Source organism: Lissotriton helveticus, chromosome 6 (genome assembly GCF_964261635.1).
Source record: "Lissotriton helveticus chromosome 6, aLisHel1.1, whole genome shotgun sequence".
Taxonomy (NCBI): Eukaryota; Metazoa; Chordata; class Amphibia; order Caudata; family Salamandridae; genus Lissotriton; species Lissotriton helveticus.
Window position 1 is genome coordinate 1,641,280,820 of NC_136067.1, and position 16,225 is coordinate 1,641,297,044.

Here is a 16,225-nt window from a genome sequence, read left to right on the forward strand (position 1 = left end):
CGAAATATCGCAGGATTGCACTATTTCGACTTTTCCAGAGTTGGACTCCACTAAGCTTGAACATCTTATGTCTTCTATAAAATCTGGTTCACCGGCGGATCCGTGTCCCCCAAGCATTTTCAGAGTAGCTCTAGCTATTCGTGCAGACCACACGGTCTCCTTCTTAAATAACTCACTGCAGATGGGCTGTCTCCCAACGAGGCTGAAAGAAGCCCGGGTACGACCCCTGCTAAAAAAAACAGGTGCCGAACTAGCAAATCTGAAAAACTATCGACCAATTTCTCAGCTGCCGTTTATGTCCAAAATTCTGGAACAGCATGTCCTACAGTCGATGTCTGCTTTCCTGGAGTCACACAATCTTCTCCAGGGACGTCAAGCAGGATTTCGGGCACATCACAGCAACGAGTTGGTGATGCTCTCGGTGTTGGATGAGCTCAGGGACATGGCTGACAGTAAGAAACCGAGTGCCCTGATACTTTTAGACCTATCAGCGGCATTCAACACTGTCAGCCATGTTCTGCTCCTGGACAGACTGGCGAGGTTTGGAATAAAGGACACAGCCTATATATGGCTAGAGTCCTTTTTGACAGGGAGGCAGCAGAGGATCCAACTGGGAGAGGAGATCTCGGAGGTGGGCAGTGTGAACTGTGGGGTTCCGCAGGGCTCTGCGTTATCACCGCTACTTTTTAACCTTTACCTGCAACCCCTTATCGAGTCCTTAGCACAGATGGGTTGTCGGGTGTTCAACTACGCTGACGACACCCAACTGCTATTTAGCATTGAGAACTCCAAAGGAGCACAGCTACATATGCAGGAGGCTCTTAGGTATACAGTCAGCTGGATGAGTGACAATCTGCTGAAAATTAACCCCGAGAAGACGGAGGTTCTGGTGGTGTCAACTGGCATATCACCATGGGGGGATCTGTTTTGGCCAAAAGAACTTGGGCCCACGCCAACACCAGTGCCAAATGTGAAAAGTCTGGGTATAAAAATTGACAAGGATTTGTCAATGACCACCCAGATTTCTGCTGTCGTAGGAACCTGCATTGGCCTAATCAGGCAATTGCGTAGATTAGTCCCTCTTCTATCCGAATCTATGCTTCGGACGGTGGTCTCGGCCACTATACTATCAAGACTGGACTATGGCAATGTCCTTTATTTAGGCCTACCAAAGAACTTGATTAGTAGATTGCAGGTTGTACTGAACGACGCTGCACGCTTAATCTTCAAACTTCCGAGAAGATCTCATGCATCCCCTCTATTGTTTAAGCTTCATTGGCTCCCTGTGAAACAGAGGGTAGAATTCAAGAGCCTGTGCATTGCACATAAGGCAATACATGGGCAGGCTCCTGTCTATATCAAGGATCGTCTAATGCCTTACAACCCGAAACGATCTTTAAGATCGTCGGATGCTCAGCTGCTGACTTGTCCTCGGTTTAAAATGGCCACAAAAGGTGGAAGGTCCTTTTCCGTACTTACTCCACTGTTATGGAATAAGTTGCCAGTTTCCTTGCGCAAAGAGCCTAACCTTCTTTGCTTCAGAAAACAGTTGAAAACTATCCTGTTTAGGGAGGCTTTTGGATCCACAGGCTAACTTGTATAATACTTCTTCTTTTCTGCTGGCAAGAATACTGTGTGTTTTCTTTTGGTCTGGAGCGCCTCGAGACCTGTTGGTGAGTTGGCGCTATATAAACCAAAGTAATATAACAATGTTCTAATATCGTGAATGAATACAGACCTATCGCTGCTGCCGGGGGCTCAGCCAGTTGTTAACCTAAGTTTTGGCCTATAACGAGGGACAGGATCATTAACAACTGGTATAACCTGAGGAAGAAGGGCTATAAGGCTAATAAAGCCTTCCACCCTCTGACAGTAGAATATTCTCAAATAAAAAGGGAGAAGAAAGACAAACGTTGGAATGTTGGAGCAGAAGGCATATACTGGCCATTATAGGCTATGAGCCACTCCATTATTTGTAATGGAGCTCTCACCATTCCAATGCTCTAATGGTACATAGAACACCATTAATGAGAAAATTGCCCTTTATTATTGTTAAGCACATTTGCTTTCGGCTTCAGGTGTACAACTTTGCTGTTGGGCAGTTATCTCATGCTAATTCTTTCTGAAGCCATTCAATAATTTTATAAAACCTAAAGATTTCTGCCAGATAACTCCTAGCAGTCTTAATTATTGAGCAAATATATGTTTCAGACACTGACAATATTGCTGAATTAATTTTTTTGTGAATTTTTCGTCACAGTTGTGGGACTAGGTTTGAATATGGGTATCTCTTTTTGTAATTTCATTGTTTTCCTCTACTAATGAAGTATAATATTTGGTAAGTTTAGGAACCTCTTTACCATCTGCTACCAACATACCTCTCACCTCCTGAGGCGGAAGCCGGGAGTTCTCTTTACTTTTCTTTTGCTTGTGAGATTTCGCTCGTGTAATTTTAACATTGCATTTTATTGTGTGCCTTTGCAGCTCGTGCTCGCGCTTGTGTTAGAAGCGTGTAGGAGCACAGCGCTGCTTGTTATTTGATCTCCCAGCGCTTGTAAGCGCTTCGCTTCCCCCCCCTCCCTTGCCTGGGACTCTGAGACCGCCCTCGGCTGAGCATTGACGCCGAGGGCTGGGATCTCATTTTGGCCGCCATCTTGGGGGTAGGACTACTCACCCTCGCGCTCTAGCAGCGCTACAAAAGGGACCCGGATCACATAGCCGGTGATTACCATCTGCTACCAACATACCTCTCACCTCCTGAGGCGGAAGCCGGGAGTTCTCTTTACTTTTCTTTTGCTTGTGAGATTTCGCTCGTGTAATTTTAACATTGCATTTTATTGTGTGCCTTTGCAGCTCGTGCTCGCGCTTGTGTTAGAAGCGTGTAGGAGCACAGCGCTGCTTGTTATTTGATCTCCCAGCGCTTGTAAGCGCTTCGCTTCCCCCCCCTCCCTTGCCTGGGACTCTGAGACCGCCCTCGGCTGAGCATTGACGCCGAGGGCTGGGATCTCATTTTGGCCGCCATCTTGGGGGTAGGACTACTCACCCTCGCGCTCTAGCAGCGCTACAAAAGGGACCCGGATCACATAGCCGGTGATTACCATCTGCTACCAACATACCTCTCACCTCCTGAGGCGGAAGCCGGGAGTTCTCTTTACTTTTCTTTTGCTTGTGAGATTTCGCTCGTGTAATTTTAACATTGCATTTTATTGTGTGCTTTGCAGCTCGTGCTCGCGCTTGTGTTAGAAGCGTGTAGGAGCACAGCGCTGCTTGTTATTTGATCTCCCAGCGCTTGTAAGCGCTTCGCTTCCCCCCCCTCCCTTGCCTGGGACTCTGAGACCGCTCTCGGCTGAGCATTGACGCCGAGGGCTGGGATCTCATTTTGGCCGCCATCTTGGGGGTAGGACTACTCACCCTCGCGCTCTAGCAGCGCTACAAAAAGCTCACCCCCTCCTCCGCGCAGCGGACGCGATCAGCGGCCGCGCCGGATCTGCGCCGGAGTCGTGCCAGAGTCCTGCCCGTCTGCGCCCGTCAGCGTCCCGGAGGCGTTGGGCGTGGCAGGTACTTCTGGCCACTATGCTTTCTTACTCCGCTCAGGAGCTCATTTCGCTACGCAATTGGAATGAGTCGTGTATGTCAGTCTTTCCAAGCCGACATAGGGGTAAGCATAAGTGCCCTGTTTGTCTTTGGCACCCTGTCCGCTCCCTCCTTTCCCCTGATCCTGTTAAGGAGAGTGGCTTTAAACATCACTGCCTACTCCTTAATACGAGGTCGTTGCATCGCCACACCCAAGAGATCTTTGATCTCTTATCAACAACTAGTCCCACCTGTTTGATGCTCACGGAGACATGGACCAATGATTCCTCCCATCCGGACATTGTGGCTGCCATTCCCACTGACTATACCATCTACCGGCAGGATAGAGACAAGGGCAGAGGAGGAGGAGTTGCCTTAGTTGTGAAGAACACTTTTCCGTGCACGGTCATGCATACTCACACCATCGAAGGGGCTGACTCTTTAGCTTTTACCATCTCCTTATCGCCGCAACAAGCACTGAAGGGCCTGATTGTCTACAGAGCTCCTGGCCCTGTGGGCTCTTTTCTTGACGATCTTCAACAGGTCATGTCGGTCTTTGTCCTGAGGTCGGAGCAATGCATACTTGCGGGAGATTTTAACTTCCATATGGACGACCACAATGACCAAAATGCCATCAAACTGTTGGATATTGCATCCACCCTTGGTCTTTCCCCTTATCTTATTGGTCCGACCCACGATAAAGGCCATACACTTGATCAGGTTTTTTCCACCATACCTATCATGAATGTAACACTCTTGCCAATCGTCTGGTCTGACCATTTTTTGGCCCATTTTGAAATATCCTCTACCTTGGCTTCTCCCGCTAGCGCCACGAGACAGCAGGGCAGCAGTTATAGAGCACTTCATCGGGTGACCACAGATATGCTCACACATGCTCTGATTGATCACCCTGTGGCCTGTACTGGGGACCTGGAGAAAGATCTGGAGAACCTGCAATCCTGGCTTCTTGCCAGACTAAATGAGTTCGCTCCCTTACAGTCACCCAGGTCCGCTGCCCGTCGGGTTTCTGCCCCCTGGTTCACGGAGGAACTAGCCAATGCCCGTAGGCAATGTAAAGTGGTGGAACGGGCCTGGAGAGTCCAGTATGAGCCTGAGGCTAAACAACAGTACAAAACCACGTTGAAGTCATACCATGAACTTGTCCTTCAGAGCAAGAAACGATATCTTGCCAAAAGGATTGATGATGCCGCTAATTCCTGCAAGGAGATTTTCTCCATCGTGCGCGAATTCACTAGCCCCCGGTCCATCTCTACTCAGGGTGCTCCAGCAGAGACCTGGGCTAACACTATTGCCAATTTTTTTACCACCAAAATTAGGCAAATCCAGGTTTCCTTTCCGCTGAGAGCCCCAGATGATCTGTCTGCAATGCCGATTGAAACAGCGTCTCTGTCTCCCTCAGGCCCAGTCCTGCTTGACTTTCCCCCTCTCTCGGTTGCTACATCTCTAGCCTTGATGAGGAACCTCAAGTCGGGCTCACCTCTTGATCCGTGCCCGGCAAAATTTCTGGCAAAAATGGCAGATGCCATAAACCCTATAGCCAATCCCATTCTTAATCTCTCCCTGAGCGAGGGCTTTTTGCCTCAGACCTGGAAGCAAGCTATGGTCATCCCTCTGATTAAGAAGCCCAATCTTGACCCAGAGGTGCCTTCCAATTACAGGCCAATCTCGCTCCTTCCAGCACTGACTAAGATCTTGGAGAAACACGTGCACAGCGTGCTTTCCAACTTTCTGGAGTCTAATGATTTATTTCATGAATCCCAATCGGGATTCCGCTCCAACTTAAGCACCGAGACGGCGCTTTTGGAAGTCTCGGAGATCGTAAAAGAGGTGCTGGACATGGGAGGTAGGGTGTTGTTAGTTATGCTAGATCTGTCGGCGGCGTTCGACACCGTCCCCCATGAGGATCTCCTCACTAGGCTCCGTGACATCGGGCTAGGGGGGACGGTGCTCGATTGGTTTTCTTCCTTTCTGGCCAACCGCCGCCAGACGGTCTGGGTCCCACCCGGATCCGCCGAGATGCCGCCACTGGGAGTCGGAGTGCCCCAGGGCTCTATTTTGAGCCCCACTCTCTTTAACATCCTGATGACCCCTTTGGCGACATTGGCGGAGTCCTATGGGGCCCGGATCGTCTCTTATGCTGACGACACTCAGCTCCTCTTCACCTGTCGCAAGGGTGAAGAGTTCGATGGTGAAGGGATTCGCGAGTGCCTTGGGGCTGTTTTTAGCTGGTTTTCACAAAACAGCCTGAAGTGCAACTCGGACAAGTCCGAAATACTATTCTTCGGATGCCCATCAGAACCAGATTGGCGAGGTTGGTGGCCTGCTGACATGTTCCCTCCCACCCAGTCTTCTAAGTGGGCAAAAAACCTGGGAATTAAAATCGACAATGAGCTCTCGCTCAAATCCCAGGTCTCCACTCTCACGGGAACATGTTTTGGGATACTTAGAATGTTACGTAAGTTTTTTCCCCTTCTATCGGAGCAACATCGGAGGATTACTGTTCAGGCCCTTATAGGGTCCAGATTGGACTACGCCAATGTCTTATATCTTGGCTTGCCTGAATATCTCCTCCAGCGCCTACAGATTACCCAGAACGCCGCGGCGCGTGCCATCTTTGGCCTTCATCGTCGCACCAGCGCCTCTACCCTTCTTACATCCCTCCATTGGCTTCCGGTGCGGAAGAGGATACTGTTCAAGGCCATGACTCTTGCCCATAAGGCCTTACATGGCAATGGCGCTAAGTATCTTCAGAGGAGGCTGGACTTCTATCGACCCGCACGATCCCTCAGGTCAGAAGCCTTGGCTCTGGCGCGGGTACCACGTATTAAAAAGGCTCGGCTAGGCGGCCGGTCTTTCAGTTTCCTCGCTCCTCAGCTGTGGAACTCGCTACCGTTGTTCCTGCGAAACACCTCAAATTTGCTTGTTTTCAGGAAAGACCTGAAAACCTGGTTGTTTGCTGGATAATCTTTTCTCTCTTTGGGCCCCTTTCTGTTACTGTTATGTTTCATGCTCTCTTCTATGGTTTGGAGCTTAAAGCGCCGGGACACTCCCTTGGAGTAGCCGTTGCGCTATAAAAGTCCTATTTTAACATTTTTTTAACATAACCTAAAGGTTTAGCCAGTGTTCATGAAGTCATGCATTTGTTCTAAGTCATTCCAATTTCAGTATTAGCTGTCGTATTTTAACAAAAAACGGTCTGCTACAGTACCTTCACTTTACATCTCAGAAACCCTACATTTTTCTCCTTCTGATTTTTCTTGGGGAGTCTGTTTCATCATAAGTCCTGAATCTTGGGCTCGGCTATCGGATTACAAATCAGCCATTTTCTTGAAGGCTTCTTGATCACTAGGTGCACTTAAAATACTAGGTTACGCACCAGTCTATGCAAAGAACAGAAGAACAAATCAATCCAGGTGATGGCATTTCAGGAAAAGTACAAAGAATCGGCGTAGGGCAGCGCTGCGAGTCATTTTGCTGCGTTGCCCTAAGCCAATTAAAAAATGACAGAAATGCACCGTATTTACAAGATACAGTGCATTCCTGTCCCTTCAGCCAGCGCGGGGTGCAAAAATGGAAGCCGTGCTCCAAAGCAAGCACTCTTGCACCATGGTGGAAAGGTGTCTGTGTTGTTTGCATGATTGTTTTTGTGCAGGAGGGGCATCTTCCTGCAATCACGAAAGGTATTTTCATCATTCTATGTGTACCTCAAAATGCAGCACACGTGGAAAGAGGAAACAACAAGGAGAAATGTAAACATTTCACCATGTTACGCCTGCTCTAGGGAGGCGTACATTTTTGGTGCTGCCCCAGATTCACACTATGTCGTAAATCTGGGGTAGTGTCAAAATCTACGGGTGTTGCATGAGAACACCCATCGCATGGCTCCCTGCCTCAATGTAAGGCAACAGAGTGGCTTACTCTGCGTGGCCTTACACCTTTTCCTCAAGGCCATGGAAAGCAATGCAGGGTGGCTCTGCGGGGTCTTGTAGATATGGGCCTGCACTGTGCGCCACGGGACGTCAAAAATAGTAACACTCTGGTGGGGAAAGGGGCTTGAAAATATGTTGAAACATTTGGAAGTTTTGGTGTTTATTATGAAATCCTTCATTTTGAGTCATGTATTCCATCAAAGACCTCTCAGTGCAGAAGACACATTGAGATTTGCCAGGTGGTATATCGGAAATTATGTTGCGGAGTGGTTTTATTATTTAATTCTGTACTGCAAAGACGGATAATACATCTATATTGTAATAGAGGTTCAGCTATTGGCTTCAAACCGCTGTTAGAAACTGTCCCTTTGGACTCGAGTTGTGGAGTGCCGATAGGAGTGGACAATAATCCCAGAAGAACATACTCACGAGTGTCTCATGCTAACAATTGGTAATATCCCCAGCAATGAACTACATTGAGCTGTTGATGTTCTGTTTTTTCCATTTACTCGTTTTTTAAATACTCACACACAGTATTCGAGATGGTGTGCCAGCGTCTTGCCCTTTATTGATTCTGTACTCTATTACTTTGTAATGCTCTAGGGTTACTATGATCCGATGGCATGTGTTGTATCCTAATGTTCTGTAAAATAAATGCGATAGGGGCTTTGCTCCAATCACATACATCAAAGCCAGAGCTTGATTGGTTCTACAATTAGAAACACTCAATTTTTATTGGCCAGCAGAAAAAAATATTTTATTTTTGCACAAGTTGAGGGCAGAAGCCTTTTATGAATTAACTTATTATAGTGGTAGAGGCACGAAAATTTGACCTCACTGTTCCCACAGCTTAATAGCTTATGCTTTTTATTATTTTCCATACAATTACAACAACATGGTAGTAATTACTGATCTGTCACAGAATAAGATACGTTCTCTTGAATTTATAAACAGATTACAGTCAAATAGTTATCTAACATTGTTCAGTAAGCTTTATACTGGGTCATACGCCTTGATAGTGTTACTTCTAGGGCCCCCAGATTTTCTTGCGGTTTTTAGACCACCTCTGCATATTATATATTGTTTCTTCAGCTTTGGCGCAGTACTCCATGTCTTTGCCCAGCCAAAAAAACAAACCCCATTGCTTTCAGCCATCGTGGAAGGGGGCGCCTTTTTCTGTTTTCCAGTAGTATGCAGTATTGCGTTAGTCTATTAACACACCTATTGGAATAAGTATTCAAGAGTCTAGGTCCACAAATTTCCTTGACAATCACAAATTATTATTTTTCAAATACATTTTTATGGTTATTTTGAGATAAATAAATCATCGCTAAAATAGGCGATTAATTAAGTAATCGCTCTGCCGCCCTCAGTTATACATTCGCAGCCAACAATTACAATTCAAAACATACAATTTTAGAGCTGCATTTACGTTCAATAGCTAACATTGTTGGGCAGATTATACATTCTTGAGAATCCTTCTTGTGAGTGTTTCTATAATAATGACCGCAAACATTTTAACATGCTTATCGGAATTCAAGCAAGACACGTGTGTCGCCCATCTTGAACATAACTGTACATGTATCAGCAATGTAAGCAAAAGGTTATTGTTTACAGGGACTCTTAATGGAGAGCTCATGAACCAGGGGGTTAATAGACGGTTGGGTAAGGGGCAACCACTGGCTCTCAGGTGCATGTAGGCTCTGGGGGGATACCCATGGGGTATTTTGCCCCCCACAAATGTTCACCGCAGATACCATGCAGCAGCATGGGCCGACGGCCTGTCCTCCATGTGCCCGCATGCATATGTTGTGTGTGCAGTGTAACACTTCACTATGATGGTCTATCATCACTTTTAATGGCTTGGGAGAAGGATTGGACCAACCCATCACATGCCCTTGCAATCAGAAACCTCTGTGAGCCTCTTGCCTCCCCCTCTACGTTGGGCCGGGCTCTTGCAGTAGTGTGGCTCACTGGTTAGAGGCGGCAGACCCGAGAGCAGAGGACGGCCCGGGACCAGGGTTCGATTCCCGGCGCGGCAGGTTTCTGGACCAGGGTCAGCGGACTCGATAATTCTCTCGCCTCGGTGCCCACTCTGATCAGCGATCACACTCGGCAACTCTGGGCATTAGCTTGCCTCATCTTCACTAACGGCCCCACCAGACCGCCGGGGATGCCTGGTCTCACCCTGGAGATACCCATTAAGGGACCATCTCTCAGGGAAGCCAGGAAGGGTTTCGCAGCGGTCGAAGCGCCTTGGGACCCTACGGGTAAGTAGTGCGCTATATAAATGCCTATACATTTACATACATACATTTGCAGCTTGCAAATTGTATAACTGCCACCTCCCACTGCTTAGTGTGGAGTCCAGCCCTGGACCTTCAGTGACTGGCTATGGATGGCTGAGCAAACAGCATTAGTAGGTCACAAATCCAGTCTCAGCCTTAACAATTATAGACCGGGACAAGTTCTAAGATACCACAGGTGTATAGTGTCCCTTTCCCATTGTTCTTTGAATGTGTTCACCCACATGTTTCCAAAACTGAGCCAGTGAGAGGCAAGCCCACATTATGTGTAACCTCCAGCATGGTAAGCACCTCCAGCTATTTGCCTCCCTGCCATTTTTCAGTTTGTTGATTATGTTTGGAGTCATGCATTCCCTGTGCAACTGATAACATTGAATCTGCTGTAGCCAGGCATTCTGGGAGACTTTTGGTGGTATAATAATAATACATATAATAATATACCCCACTCTTTTTGTAAAACAGCCTATCTATGACTGCTTCCCACCGGCGCTTCACAGTACTCAGAGGTATCCAACAGCTCCCTTTATATCCATAGAATAAGCCTACGGCCATTACCCTATCTAAGTAGTGCTTCAGTGTATTCGTTTGTTTGTGGCTGTATGCAACGAGCCCACATAATGCATACATACCAGCCATAATAACTCTGTGAAGCAATAATTGCCCTGTGGAAAGGGGGAGGGGACTGTTGTGTCAGTGTGGCCAGGCGGTCAACTCCCCGTTTTCAAATAAATCCCCCATTATATACAACCCATCTTGTTCCCTATTCTTTGTTTCTACTACCTTACAGCTCCAGAGATGCAAGACAATTGTGAAATATGATGGTGACTTTTGATATATATTTATGAGAGTAATGAGTAATTATTACTTTTCATTCGTTTCAAAAGCACAAGTTTACAATGCCCTTTACTTTCTGCAGATGTGGATTTTAGAGTGAGGTCTTAACAGGTGCCCGATCAAGACGATCTAGCAATTAGATCAAAGTGCCACATGGTCACTAAGAACCAACAAAGGCTGCTGGTTGGTATTGTCGTTAGGGGCAGCATGTGGTGTATTTAGCATCAACCAGAAGTACTTAAAAGTGCTTTGTAAGGACACTCCCCATGGGCCTGACTAGCCTGTGAAACAACTGCCTATTGGTAGATCATGATTGAAAAAGCATCTGCAGCTGCCAGCAGATAGGTAACAGAGTGCTGTTCTTATCCTCCAGCTCCACCTCTTTTGCTATGATATAAGCCCTTCCTCTTGACAGAAATGCTGTTCCACCTGTAAACCTTGGTCCATACCTGTGTTTAATGTGAGTGGGAACCTTAAAACCATGTATGCTTTGCTGCTGTCCTGACATAGATTAGAAGGTGAGGTCCACGTAGATAGCACCATAAGAAGCTCAGAGAGGAACAGTCTGTCATTGGCATATTCTCGTGCAAAAGGAATAGTCATTTCTTTTAAGCTTCACTCTTCCTCCAGGAATACCCCATCTCTTTAACAGATATAGTTTTATTAATACCATGCAAATCCAATTGGACCATAAATCGAATGTAAGAAATGCACTTTTAAGCACTGCTAATTTCTTCCGAATTTACTGTATCATTTTCCAAGTTTTAAATTTTATAGTAACTTTAAATATTTTCATAACAAGCGAGAGCCTTTGGTGGTGGGGTGATGGGTCGCCACCAGGGAATTAAGATGGTAATGAATTAAGATAGGTGCTCACCATTAGTGCTTTGGCACTTGCTCCTTGCTACTCCTATCCATGCAGTCGCAGGGAATCTGAAATGTGTAGCCACAAATGGATCCAGGTGCAGAAGTACTGTAGTTTCAACAGATTCTCCAAAATGTGCTGAAGGGGGATTGATGCTGCAGTCAAAGACAACGCTCTTCCTATTCCCGTTAGCCACATTGCTCACCCACCCAGTTGAAAAGTCAAACCCCCGCTGTGGTGCCAGTGATGTCTTGCTAGCTGAAATCTGAGTGACTCTCAATCCTGGCAAGAATCAGTAGACTGAGCTTTTGTTTTACTTGAGATGCTGGGAAACTAAGTCATGTCTTGAAGACTGGTACTGGTGGATATTTTGCTACTGAAGGAGGTGGTGTTCATATCAACTGCTGTGAAAAAGGCACTATAACACCCACTGTATGAAGTGGCTCAACCACCATGACATCTTGCTTGACAGACTTGCTGAAACCGGTGTGCATGCCACTGTACACAGTTGGTTTGCCTCCTTTATGCGAGGCCCTTCCTAGCAGTCTCACTGGCTCCAGACCGTTCCGCCTTCAAGATCATAAATTGCGAGGTCCCACAAAGCTGATTTTATGAGCCACACGCTTGTCAACATGTATGTGGCTCCCCTAAAAGATCGTATTTCTTTTGGTGTCTGGTTCTATGCATATCAGTATGGCTTCAAATCATCCTAAGACTTGAAGGAGAGCTTGCACTTCTATAGGATTAGTTAAAGAGCTGCCTGTGCTCATTGGCAAGTTTGATGAATGTCATCTCACTCACGGTAAACATATATAAGGCTGTGGTTTTTGGTAATTCTTCCATTTGGACCTCAAAATGGTGGCTTGACTTAGGTACCTGTCCGGGTAACTACTTCCAATGCACACAATTTATTAGAACAACCTTTCTTTCAAAACACATAGTAATGAAATAACCGCTATATGCTTAATCTTTATGATGAGGGTTATTCAGGCAAATAACTTCCTTACAGCCCAGTTCCTCTAGGAAACTTTTAGTCCAGTGCATTACCATTGTTAGATTAGATTATTGCACCTCTCTCTTTGTAGGATTTCCAAATTTTCTTTTTCACAAACTGCAATTAATACAGAATGCAGTAGCTCGACTCATCTTGGGCTTCAGGTGAAATGTTTGTATGTATGTGTGTGGTATTTCTATAGCGCAAGCATAGCCAAAAGGCAGCGTAGTGCTGTATAGGGTCAAAGACCAGCATAAAGTGATAAAAGAGGTAGCTGTTAAAGCATTGGGAAGTAGTGTTCTTTAAAGACACTTTCCTGAATCTGAAGGGCATATGGGATGTTATTGCAGAATCTGCATGCATTAATGTAAAAGACCTGCTGCCTTGTTTTCTTCTTTTTTACACTTCTTCTCCGTCTGCTGTCTGATGGTGTCCTGGCTGTGGATGTGCAGAGATCCACCAGAGATGCTGAGCTTGTCTGTATGATCGGAGTGGAGACTTCTGATCTGATTATTAAAATTCCTCAAATTAGCTATTTTAAATTCTTTGTTCTTATAAGCTGAAGTATTTGTCAGCAATAGAAAGAGTGAAAGAAAAGTGGGATCAGCAACAACTCTTCTTTATTGATGAACCATACACCTGATTCATGAATCAATAAAATTAACAGTTTTATCCCTTTAGACGTATTAAAGTCTATTACTGGGAATTTTCCTGAGTGTCCTATTAATCTTGTTGACTTATTGTTTTCAACAGTACATGAACCAGGTGGGTTGTTTTCCTAAGTGAAAAGAAAATGTTAGTTAAGTGGTTAACATATTTAATGAAATCTAGAAACAATGTGATAACTTTTGACTCCCCATGTAAACGTGGAAAGGAAAGGAAGAAGCTAGAAAAGGAAATGATCTGTAAGCCAGATAAGTAAGTACATTGATCACTTGTGTTGCCTCAGCGTCTCCTAAAACCATCAAATGATTTTTCATATGTTAGAGACTCTTGTTCCCCTACCAATTGATGATATGCATTTTCAGCTTAAGATCGCTTGTTCTAGCATTAACTTTTTTGTCAGCTTCTAAGCAAAAATTCAAACCAAATCATTTAGGGCTCTCCTCCATTTACAATATTACAATATGTGTTTTAGGTCTCACCTAGGCAGCGCTTGCGCTATCTCTTCAAGACATGCTGTACTTAAGTTATGTGCATAAAGCTTCGCCTACTTTCCGCCCATCTTTTTAACTGGCTCCTGTCTCTGTCCTTTGTAAATGGTGGCTTTTCATTGGTCAATAGACTTAGTAGCCCCTCCTTAGTACATCTTTGTCTCTTCTTCTAACCTCCTATGAGGACATAGACTGTTACATCTGTTGTTACTCCCCAGGTTTTAATTACAGCCTCAGAGATCTATTTTCTTAAAGGGCTTCAGGCAGGACACATGCTTGGTCCTAAGCAAAGCTGGCAGTGGTTACTTTACTCGCTAGCACATCTCACATTTACGAGACCTCCTATAAATTTCCCTTCATCAGCTCCACACAGAGTACAACTTAATCCGGAATTAATATAATAATTATTTTGTCACATTTCAAAGTTACTAATTGTATATATAGACAGCTATTTGAATGTACTTGTGGTAGTGTCTTGCATGCAATGCATTATGGGCAGGGTGCAGTACCATGTGTGGCCAAAAGAGGTCCCATGAGACCTCCTCTGGCCACATATGATTCTGCACCCTGCAACATGACTTGGTAAAAAACATTGCCATTTATTATGCCAATAACTCCAGCTTTGCAGGGTGCAGTACCGTATGTGGCCAAAAGATGTCGTATGGCACCTCTTTTGGCCACATATGGTACTGTACCCTGCAACATGGCTAGGTAAAAAAAACATTGGCATTTATAATGCCAATAACTCCAACTCCAACAAATGTGAGACCGCTTGCATTTCCAAAGCAATAGGTCTTGCGTTTGTTAAAGTTAGAGCTGTTGCCATTGAAAATGACAATATTTTTTACTCTTGCTTTTTTATACCATTGGCAATCGTGCTATTCAAATATAATAACTACACTGCAAATAAAAAACAAAAGTAAAAACACTGTTATTTTTAACACCCGGGCTTTAACTTTAACAAACGTGAGACCTATTGCATAGCAAATGCTTGATTTATTTACTGTGGCTAATTTGTATTTTTAGATGTGATTTTTTTGTCTCTATATGTTAATATTTAATTGAATTCATTCAAAAACAGGTGCCAAAGTGGCCAGCAGAGGAGGTCACGTGGACAGGATATTTATCGTCGAGTTCCGGCCTGATTCAGACTCGCAGTTTGTGTCCGTTGGCGTGAAGCACATCAAGTTTTGGACTTTGGCAGGAAGTGCCTTGCTCTATAGAAAAGGAGTTGTCGGTTCTGTAGACAATGCCAAAATGCAAACCATGCTCTCAGTTGCCTTTGGAGCTGTAAGTAGATTTGTGTTAAGAAATTTGAAGATCTTCCTTGAAATTATTCAAATTATTCCTGGTTTTAGCATCTTCTATGCTGCAAAGAGTGACTCATATTTTCATTATTTAATCTATGAAATATTTCTTATCTTGAAAATATGATGAAAAAGAATTTGTAACATCTGGACTATATATTGAGGATGTAGAACAAAGTCATTATGTAATTGGTAGTAGTGGACAACTGAGTGGCTACTCGAATGCCATACACCCTTGATTACTCACCATTTGTGTAATTAATCACTCATATTAGTATCACATAAAGAACTACTATTTTCTTCTGTGAGATTACACCAAATGTGTTGTGCTGTTATTATGTCCATGGACTCATGACTTTGGCTTTTTCATGCTTCTTTTTTTAATCACTGTAGAGCTACTCGTAGTTACGCTTTTATTGTGTGTCGGGATCACAAGTTGTTGCCTATTTAAAACAGGGGTTAACCCAATTAATCCATAGGTATCTGGGTAAGGACATACAATAAAAAAAAAATAGCAATGCCTTGGGATAGATAAGTGTGCTAAACAGTAAGATGAAGAGAAACCTAATTTAACTCTTCCTGTAAATGTGAATCTTCTAAACAACTAACATACATTTCAAATATCCATAGTCAATGAACAAACAATATGTGTACAACTTTTCCTGATTCAAGTCTCTTTGTACTGTATGTATTCCATACGTTCTATGCAAAAAAGTCATATTTTTTTATATTTTCAAAATGAGTATACACAAAAACATTACCACAACATATTTATACACATATTTACATTTATACATACAACACAAAAGCAAGTGTAATTATACTTTCTTTATTTTTTTTTTTATAAATTTTTATTTGGAAACCTCAAAAATATCTCCTCAAACCAATATAGACATGGGCCTACAACCATTCAGGCCGGCCGCTTTGTAGGATCGAAAAAACAGTACATAATAAAAGAACACAGTTCAGCATCCCTAGCGCCGAACTCATAGCAAATCGGAAGAACAGGAGTTACATGTGAGCGTGACCACCAAATATCAGGGTATGAGAGGATTCCGTTTTATAATACGGGAGGAAGGATCCGAGAACATATAGTCAAGCAAAGTCAAATTCGAAGCAAGTCATGAAATAGGGTATTCGCCTTCTATACCAACGTGAAAAGAGAGTTACATTAAATACGTGCAAATCAGAATATACCAGTGTACAATAACTACGCGCTAACCCAACGTCCTACCCATTAGG

At 44.3% G+C, this 16,225-nt stretch overlaps 1 protein-coding gene across 1 annotated transcript in view; it reads left to right on the forward strand.

Annotated features, from left to right (window-relative positions):
• EML6 (EMAP like 6) overlaps positions 1-16,225 on the forward strand; it is a 928,771-nt gene that overhangs the window by 803,315 nt on the left and 109,231 nt on the right. The window contains exon 32 of the mRNA XM_078649484.1: positions 14,758-14,966. Within this exon, the coding sequence (XP_078505610.1) occupies positions 14,758-14,966 (209 nt within the window). The remainder of the gene's footprint in view (positions 1-14,757; positions 14,967-16,225) is intronic.